Source organism: Perognathus longimembris, chromosome 12 (assembly GCF_023159225.1).
Source record: "Perognathus longimembris pacificus isolate PPM17 chromosome 12, ASM2315922v1, whole genome shotgun sequence".
NCBI lineage: Eukaryota > Metazoa > Chordata > Mammalia > Rodentia > Heteromyidae > Perognathus > Perognathus longimembris.
This window is the reverse complement of record NC_063172.1, coordinates 49993683-50003423: the sequence shown is the minus strand read 5'-3', so window position 1 is coordinate 50003423 and position 9741 is coordinate 49993683. Positions and strand designations below refer to the sequence as shown.

The 9741-nt window shown below is 38.1% G+C and overlaps 1 protein-coding gene across 3 annotated transcripts; it reads right to left on the bottom strand.

Annotated features, from left to right (window-relative positions):
* Positions 1-537: 537 nt before the first annotated feature.
* Positions 538-9230, bottom strand: C12H8orf89 (chromosome 12 C8orf89 homolog). Of its 3 annotated transcripts, XM_048358841.1 has the most exons (5): positions 9041-9230; positions 6720-6864; positions 3448-3500; positions 2210-2251; positions 538-762 (listed from the first exon to the last, which is right to left on the bottom strand). In XM_048358841.1, exons 1-5 carry the CDS (start codon positions 9165-9167, stop codon positions 614-616), a joined length of 516 nt encoding a protein of 171 aa, XP_048214798.1. In that variant the 5' UTR covers positions 9168-9230; the 3' UTR covers positions 538-613. The 3 variants fall into 3 exon arrangements, with proteins under 3 accessions (XP_048214798.1, XP_048214800.1, XP_048214801.1); XM_048358843.1 differs by lacking the exon at positions 2210-2251; XM_048358844.1 differs by lacking the exons at positions 538-762; positions 2210-2251; positions 3448-3500 and adding an exon at positions 4189-4874.
* Positions 9231-9741: the final 511 nt, after the last annotated feature.

Genomic DNA, 9741 nt, shown 5'->3' with positions numbered 1-9741 from the left:
AACTACCCAGAAGGCTGAGATCTGAGGATCACAGTTTAAAGCCAATCCAGACAGGAAAGCCCACGACACTCTTACCTCCAATTAATTACCAGAAAACCAGAAGTGGAGCTGTGGCTCAAAGTGGTAGAACACTAGCCTTCAGTGAAAGAGCTCAGGGACAACACCCAGGCCCAGGTCTTGAGTTCAAGCTCCATGACATACATACATACATACATACATACATACATACATACATACATACTTAAATGCTGAGCAAAAGCTCAAGGCCTTGAGTTCAAGCCCTAGTACAGGCACAAAAACAGAGAAAGAAGGAAGAAAGGGAGACAGAGAGGGAGGGAGGGAGGGAAGGAGGGAGGGAGGGAGGGAGGGAGAAGAAAATCCAATGTGCCTAAAATTCTTGGAATATAATTTTTAGGTGTATGTTTACATGATTTAAATGTCTCTATAATGTTAAAAATATGAATTATTCCATATATAACATAAAATATTTATTTCCTACATACATTTTACATAAATAACTGTACATCATATCACATATCAAAAAGAAAAAAGAAAAGAAAAAAATGAAACGTGAATCTTCAAAACCAGTGCAGAGAGCACCCCACAGGAGCCATCAGCAGTCCCGTAGGTCTCGTTTCTTGCCTTTTTTTGATTTCTTGCTTGTTTCCTGACGAATGGTCTCATACTCCAGTATGGCCATTCTGGAAAGTCTTTGTAAGTACTGAGAGGATGCTCCCGTGAGGGGGTCTCTGAAGCCAGAGCCTGTGGGGAGAAACCAGCTGTCAGAATCAAGCCATACATGAGGCAAGAGAAAACACAGGGAAGGAAATATGCCATAAATGCTCGCAAAACCCTACCACATCTTCATATAATCTGTACTGTGAACTAGAAATGCCAGTGCTGACTTTCTAAAATAACTGGCTACAATGGCTAGTCACCTAAAAGGTTTTAATTAAGTCAGGCACAGGTGGTTCATGCCTGTAATCCTAGCTACTCATGAGACTGAAATCTGAGGATCAAGGTTCAAACCCATTGCAGGCATGAAAGTCCAGTAAGACTCCTATCTCCAATTAATTACCCCAAAGCTGGAAATGGTGTATGGCTCACAGTGGTAGAGCAAAAAAGCTCAGGAACACTGCCTTGTACCAAAAAGAAGAGGAGGGAGCGGGGAAGAGAGGGGAAGGATAGGAGGAGGGTGAAAAAGGAGTTTTAATTGAGAAACATGTGCTTTTGTTTTAACTTTGTAAAATTTAACTCTTAGTCTGCATTGTGCCTTTTAAAACATGGGATGGCTGTGCAATTTATTTGAAAGTAGAAGGTGAAGTCTCTACCTAACTTGTTTTGAACCTTACATATTCATCAAGTTTTTCCTCACTAAATAATTTCTCACAAAAGACAACTGATATAAAACAGTAAAACTACAAAGTTCAATAAATAACTCACTCGGATGAGCCAACATCAAGCTTCTATATCTATTTCATCCACTGGACAAAACTGTAAAGTAATCATCACTATTATACCAGATTACAGATTTACAAAGGACTGTAAGTTTGTGGCCAGCCTGGACTACACAATGAGAAGCTATCACAAAAGAACATGAAAAGTAAGTGTATCAAAGAAACATAGGGGCCCAGTGTTCAAGCACCATGACCAAAAAACAAAACAAAACAAGGAAACATAAGTTTCCCTCATTTGTTGTTGTTGTTCCCTCATTTGTTGTTTGCTTTCCCTTATTTGTTGTAACTCGAATGTGCCTATAAATCTAAAACTAAACATACTGGATGGTAAAATACAAGAAATACACTTGGACATGACCAATTGTACAGGTCTCTAGACATTCATAAAGTGAGGCCAAAGGAGGATATTCTTAGGAAAGGATCACAAAGGCACAATATCTATGTGAATATGATCATATAAAATAATGTTTATCAAAATGAACTCCAAGAAATGGAAATGAAGTTTTTTGTTGTTGTTGTTGCTGCTGCTGTTTTTTTTTCTTTTCCTTTTGTCTTATTTGTTCATTTATCTGTCTTTAGAGAATAAGGGAGGGCAGTAAGGGTGGGACAAAGGGTGAACAAACGCAGCCATGATACTCACTAGACACTATGTTGAAAATGAACTACACCACTGGTGAGTGGGGACTGGAGGGAAAAACTGGGAAAGAGTGAGGGAAGGGGAGACATTGTCCAAAAAGAAATATACTCATTACCTGATTTATGTAACTGTACCTCCTCTGCCCTCTGTACTTCACCTTTATAATAACAATAAAAAATTTTAAACAATAATAATTTTTTTTAAAGAAAGACAAGAAGGAAAAGAGGGAAAGAGAGGGAGCTGTCATTGGTAGTATTTGAACACATATCCACCAAGGTCAAAACGCCGATGAAATCACTACATATTGTCTTAAATATGTAAATATGTGCTCTACTTAGAAATATATCAGGCTTTGAAAATAATATGCTCACCTATATGACTTTAAAATACCATTATTTACTTTACTTCAACTGTCAAAAAAAGTTTCATTCCCCAACACAGTTATTATTTGTTTTATTTCATTTGCAGATATAAGAATGAGAAGTTCTGGGCTGGGGATATGGCCTAGTGGCAAGAGTGCCTGCCTCATATACATGAGGCCCTGGGTTCGATTCCCCAGCACCACATATACAGAAAATGGCCAGAAGCGGCACTGTGGCTCAAGTGGCAGAGTGCTAGCCTTGAGCAAAAAGAAGCCAGGGATAGTGCTCAGGCCCTGAGTCCAAGCCCCAGGACTGGAAAAAAAAAAAGAATGAGAAGTTCTGAGAGACAAGGGGGGGGGGGAGAGACAGACAGAGAGACAGAGACAGAGACAGAGAGAGAGCAGTGTTAATCCCAGACTAAGAAATCACATTGTAGTAGGAAAGTAATGAGGACTACTGCTTTTAAAAAAGGAGTACTGTCACACCCATAATCCTAGCTACTCAGGATGCAGAGCTCTGAGGATCACTGTAAGAAGCCAAACCAGGCAGGAAAGTTTGTAAGACTATTATCTCCAATAAATTATTCAGAAAAATGAGAAGTAGTACTGCAGCTCTAGGGGCAAAGTGCTAGCCTTGAGCAAAAGAAGCTCAGGGACAGTGCAAGGGCCCAGAGCTCAAGCCCCAGGACTAGCAAAATAGAAAAAGAAGGAAAGAAAAGAAAAAGGAGCACTGTAATTAGAAGTCCAGATTTCACTTTGTTAGTCATGTTGAAGGGTTTCAAAGTTCACAGACTCAAACGAAGATCAGGCTACAAATTGGACCAGTCTACTAATAGGATAGGGTCTGTCTCAGGTAAGTTTACAAAAATAACTAAAGCTTACAGGAAGTGTTGACAAAATAAGGTTGAAAAGAAAGTAAAATGAAAAAATAGATTAAGTATATGATACACCAATAAGACACATGGAAGAAAAAAAAAAGTGAGCCAGCTTACCTTTTGATTTCTCCTGAAGTGGTATCATGGTACAGGTCTTAGTCTTCTTTATTCTAAAGATTATATATGATCATAAAATCACTTGTATACAAGTCTAAGCTATATTAAAAGACACAATGAGAAACAAACAACATAGTTTCATGAAATAGTCACTTGGTACTGTTTGTTTGGATACAAGGGATCAAACCCAGGGCTTTGCACATGCTAAACATGTATTGTATCACCCAGCTATACTCTTAGCCCTGAAAGTTATTTTGTTAAGTAATATAACATAGAAATTAAACAAATGGACCAGGCACCAGTGGCTCATGCCAGTGTCTGAGATCTGAGGATCACAGTTCAAAGCCAGCTCTGGCAGAAAAATCTGTGTCTCTTATCACCAATTAACCAGCAAAAAGCAGGAAGTGGAGTTGTGGCCCAAGTGGTAGGTGCCCCAGTACTAGCACACACACATACACACACACACACACACACACACACACACACACAAAATTAAATGACAACTATGATCCCTCTGTATATCAACCTTTATAATAACAAGAAAAATATAAACATCTTTAAAAACTAAATGACAAAGGAACTTTACTATGGCTATCCTAGTCAGAAACAGATATGGAGATATGGACCAGCCAATAGCTTACATTTTCCTAGCAAACATTACCAGTACATGAGTGCTGTGTCTTTTACCTACAGATATTTATTATTAAAATTCTTAGTAGCCATAACTCAAGCAAGGCTAGGAGAAGAGAAATCCGGGTATCTGGATGTGTCATTTGCCAACTACCCCTTACTTGTCCTTTGCTTTTCTGTGTGTGCCAGTGGTGGGGCTGAACCTCAAGGCCTATTTGCTGTCCCTGAGCTTTATCGGTCCGGCTGCCACTCTCCCACTTGAGTCACAGCTGCACTTCTGACTTTATGGTGGTTAGTTCTAGATACAAGTCTTATGGGCTTTCCTAACTGGGCTGGCTTCAAATTGCAATCCTCACTTTTTCATCAGTAGCTGCAAACTGGATTTTGTTACAATTAACTTAAATTCCTACTGAAAAAAAATGTCAAGATTGAATGTGCTGCCCATAAGAGGCTGTATCCTAAGAATTCCAAATTTCTACATTAGATGGGATATTCAGGCGTAACTTTTAAATATTCTTCACCTGTAGGATTACTGTTATCTATTATATCCGCAGGGTATGCTGTGAGAATCAATAACATTTCTGATCACCATTAAAAAATTTGACAGATCAGACTTTTCTCAGCGTTTTTATATCAAATACTTACATACAGAGGAAAAAAGAAGGTAAGGGATTGTACCCAGAAGAGAAAAGAGTACTTCCCTGCTTTGCCAATGTTGTTCTTTCACAGAATGCTGGGTGATACGCAGGGGAGGATAAGAGACTTGTAGGCAACCGGATATGTTCTCACTGGAATGGCTGCAAAGGCAGGGAAAGAGCTCACATTGACCACTGCTGGCATTCCTTACACGGTATGCTAGTCCACTTTCTATGTGAAGTACAGGATGCTTGTCCTAACATGACTAAAATGTATTCAGACTACCTTTCATTGACTTAAGTAAATTCTCAGTTAAGGTAATGTAATAATTTCTCAAACAGCCAAATCACAAAAGGAAAAGAAAAAAAGTGGTAATATGGAAAATGATGAGTAAAGCTATAAGTATGAATTGTTCATTGTGGTGTTATTTACACAACCCAAAAAGCCAAAGAACTTAAGAGCCCTTCTAGATCAGACAAACTGTAATAGAACTGTGATCCTCAGATAGGCATGAGACACCAGCGCTCAACTTCAAAACTAGACTTCTAAAAAAAAGTACACTACAATTGCAACTAAAATAAACTCATGTAAGTAAAGGATAGAGCAAGCTAAAATAAAAATGGAGATACTGTAATAAGTAGATGATTAAATACTTTTCCTTTTTTCTCTATATTTTCTCTGAAGTTCTTATTTTCATAGTTTAGATAAACGTTTCCTACATTTCATTTTTACTATGTCCCAGTTATCTATATTACTATAATTTATTTCAAGACTACTTAACAATAATAATACTAGTTAGAATTTAAAATTTTTCATTCAAAAACTGCAATCTTGTATGACATGGAAAATGATATGGAAAAATTTAAAGTTCATTAAATATATATTTGTTTATATACATATCTATCTCTACATAGATATAGATATATAGATATAGATATAGATATGTCTATCTTTCCCTAAAGAAAATTATAACCCAGAATGGTATAAGTACTTTAGGGGGCGAGAGACCAGGGAACGAAAGTGAAACTTTCAATAAAACTAAACATGGCAGCAAGTAAATAGAATATGAGACTGTCTTCCTAACTTAACGATAGATAGATCTCTTTGGAGGAGGAAGTTTTTCTTTATTGGTATGTCCACCCATCTTGTGTAGAATAGGAAAAGGAAACATGTTTAAATGGCAGTTTTCAAAGTGTGGAAGACTTGACTGGTAAAACAATTCATTCTCAGCTGGGTGTTAGTTGCTCATACCTATAATCCTAGCTGCACAGGAGGCTGAGATCTAAGGATTGTGGCTCAAAGCAGGAAAGTTCATGAAACTCTAATTTCCAGTAAACTACTCAAAAAAAAGAAAAAAAAAAAGAAGACAGTGGTGCTACAGCTTAAGTAGTAGAGCACTAGCCTTGAGCAAAAGAAGCTCAGGTACAGTACCCAGGCCCTGAATTCAAGCCCCAGGACCAGCACACACACATTATTCTTTTTAATCCAAGTGGGGTTTTAACTAGGCTGGCATCTCACAATATTCTCTTATACCAGCAGTCATTAGAGAATCAAAACATAAGGTTTTGTATGCAAAGAACATAAATCTATTAGTGCTTCAGAAAGTTAAGTTTTTATCTATAAACATGCCAAAACTACTGAAGGACTTGATCTAGCTTAGATCACATTTTTTAAAGGAATCTAAGTGTGGAGAAGCATGCTTGTCATTTCAGGACTCAAAAGGCCGAGGCAAGAGGATCACAAGTTCAAGGCCAGACTGGGTTACATAATAAGGGGAAAAAGAAGTTATTAAAAATGCCCTGGCAATGTCACTTGTAGATCAAGTACTTATTTGTCGCTCTCAATAAAATGGCTAACTTAGGTTTTAAAAATTAAATCATTGTAGAAAAATATCAGTAGGCAAGAAAGCATTCGATTCTCAACGAAGAAACCCCTACCTCTTACAGTGTTAGTATGGCCATAACTGAATCAGAGTCTGAAAAGCGATCAGGACAGCAGTGATCTACCTGATTGTGGGCATTTCCATGTCGGCACGCAGCAGGCGTTTATGAACCTCTAGTGGAGTCGAACTTACACTCTTTTGACAACTTGGCAATCCTGGTAAATGTGGCATTTTGACACATTCTTTGGGCGCTTCTAAACCAATATATTCTATTTGAAAAATATCATAAGTATCTTGGTTAAATATATACTACTGCTTTTACTACAAACTAAAATGCAGATAAAATATAAAAATCAATCATTAAGTAAAGAAAACTAAGCAATTGTTACCCCAAGTATAATGAAATTGTAGAGCAATTTGAATTGTGCTATTTCTGAGAATTTATACATCTTGAATATAAAAAGGGGATTGCTGAAGTGGGGAGCAGGAAATGAGATACTGAGGGGTAAAGATATATACAAGGATATGTGTGTGTGTGTGTGTATCTGTGTGTGTGTGTATGTGTGAGAAAGAGAGAGAGAGGAATAGAATGGCAGAAAAAGTGAATTTGTTCAAATACACTGTATTATGCATGGAAATACTATAATGAACCCCCATCATACCATAAATGGGTGCAAACTCAAAAATAAAATAATAAATAAAGAATTACATATCCATTAATAAATCTGAAGTCAGATTTCAGGATGAAGTCAGAACTCAGGATGAAACAAAAGGTACAATTTTAGCTCAGAAGTAAAAAGGAAAAGCTGTGCCACATGCTGGTGGCTCACTCCTGTAAGCCTAGCTACGCAGCGGAGAAAGCTAGAGGCTATCAGGTCAAACACAGCTGGGTAGAAAGGTCTATGAGATTCTGTCTCCAAAATAATCAGCAAAAAGCTGGCTTCAGGAACAGCTCAGGGCTGGGAATATGGCCCAGTGGTAGAGTGCTTGCCTCATCACATTAAGTGTGATTCCTCAGCACCACTTATATAGATAAAGCCAGAAGTGCCGCTGTGGCTCAAGTGGTAGAGTGCTAGCCTTGAGCAAAAAGAAGCCAGGGACAGTGCTCAGGCCCTGAGTTCAAGCCAAAAGACTGGCAAAAAACAAAACAAGCAAAAAGAAAAAGAAAAAAAGAAGAACAGTTCAAGCGGTAGATCACCAGCTGAGCAAGCAAGGCAAGTGAACACAAGTTCAAATGACAAAAATAAGTAAATAAAAATAGGGAAAGCCAAAATATACCCATACCAAAAGTTCTCAAACTAGAATCTGTTACACAATTATATGATATAAAGTGCTCTCTATATAACATAAGTTTGGCTGGGATTATTAATATAAAAAATTGCTTAGAAAATTGAGTATCCTAAAATATGAAATTCAACTCAAGGCTGGCACCAGTAACTCACTTGTAATCCTAGCTACTCAGGACACTGAGATTAGAGGATCATAGTTAGAAGCCAGCTCAGGCAAAATATGTCTATGAGACTCTTATCTTCAAATAACTATTAAGAAGCTAGAAGTGGTGCTGTGGCTCAAATAGTAGAGTGCTAGCTAGCCTTGAGCAAAAAGAAGCCAGGGACAGTGCTCAGGCCTTGAGTTCAGTCTCCAGGACTGGGAAAGAAAGAAAGGAAGAAAGAGAGGAAGGAAGAAAGAGGAAGGAAGGAAGGAAGGAAGGAAGGAAGGAAGGAAGGAAGGAAGGAAGGAAGGAAGGAAGGAAGGAAGGAAGGGAAAGAAAGAAGGAAGAAAGGAAGGGAAGGAAGGAATAAATGTGGTCTAACAGAAATAATAATGCATGATTGTTAGGAAAAGTAATTCTTTAAGATTTGTTTCTGATATATTAACTTTAATTTCTTTACTTTCTTTTCTTTTTATTATTATTATTATTTTTTTTTTTGCCAGTCCTGGGACTCGGACTCAGGGCCTGAGCACTGTCCCTGGCTTCTTTTTGCTCAAGGCTAGCACTCTGCCACTTGAGTCACAGCGCCACTTCTGGCCATTTTCTATATATGTGGTGCTGGGGAATTGAACCCAGGGCCTCATGTATATGGGGCAAGCACTCTTGCCACTAGGCCATATCCCCAGACCCTTTACTTTCTTTTCTATAAACTTAATATACTACCCTAATATAAATGTCATGTAAATTATATACATCAGGACTACTTAGAAAAAGTACATGTAAATTGAAGGTACTATTTCTATGTTTTCCTGTTGTTAGCTTGCATCATATATGCATTGTATTCCAATCAATCCACCCCCTCACTCTTTTCCTCTCTTCCTCAAGCAATTTCAATGGGTTTCATTGTTTTCATACGTGCAAGCCAACTACTGCAGCCACCTTCACCCTCAGTCACCCTCCTCAGGCCCCAGCCTTTGTTTTCTTAAAGAAAGTAATAATTAAAATGACATTACCTTTCCTCATCTTTTGTGTTTCTAAAACTGCTTTCTTCCAATTATTCTCAAAAAGAAAACAATTTTCCAGAGACTTTCTGGTGACTTTGGGAGTCTCAAATTTTATTTCAGAAGATAGCACTGACATTTTTTTTTCTTCTTTCAACAGTACAGGTGAAAGGGAGATACTGCTCCAGGCACAGTACAGGGAAAGGAGAGAACACAGGCATGACTTGCAGTTATCTTTTCTCATTTGTTTTACAGCACAAAGATTACATTTTTTTTTTTTGGCCAGTCCTGGGCTTTGAACTCAGGGCCTGAGCACTGTCCCTGGCTTCTTTTTGTTCAAGGCTAGCACTCTGCCACTTGAGCCACAGCACCACTTCTGGCCATTTTCTATATATGTGGTACTGGGGAATCGAACCCACAGATTCATGTATACAAGGCAAGCACTCTTGCCACTAGGCCATATTCCCAGCCCATAAAGATTACATTTTAACAGGGATTTACTTATAACATATACATACATACTCTGGGCAAGAACACTCTCCCTTAGCTTTTTCACTCAAGGCTTGTACTCTACTACCTGAGCCACACCACCAATTCTTGCTTTTAGCTGGTTATTTGGAGATAATCTCCATCCTCAGATCTCAACCTCCTAGAAAACTGAATTACAGGTGTGAGCCACAAGTGCCTAACATATTCTGGGGGTATCAAAGCAA

Coding starts and splice junctions, on each gene's coding strand:
- C12H8orf89 (XM_048358841.1), bottom strand. CDS start 9,167: ATGTCAGTGCTATCTTCTGAAATAAAATTTGAGACTCCCAAAGTCACC. Junction 6,865..9,040: donor AACACAAAAGATGAGGAAAG/GTAATGTCATTT, acceptor TTTTTCAAATAG/AATATATTGGTTTAGAAGCG. Junction 763..2,209: donor GGTACAGTTACATAAATCAG/GTAATGAGTATA, acceptor TTCTCCCCACAG/GCTCTGGCTTCAGAGACCCC.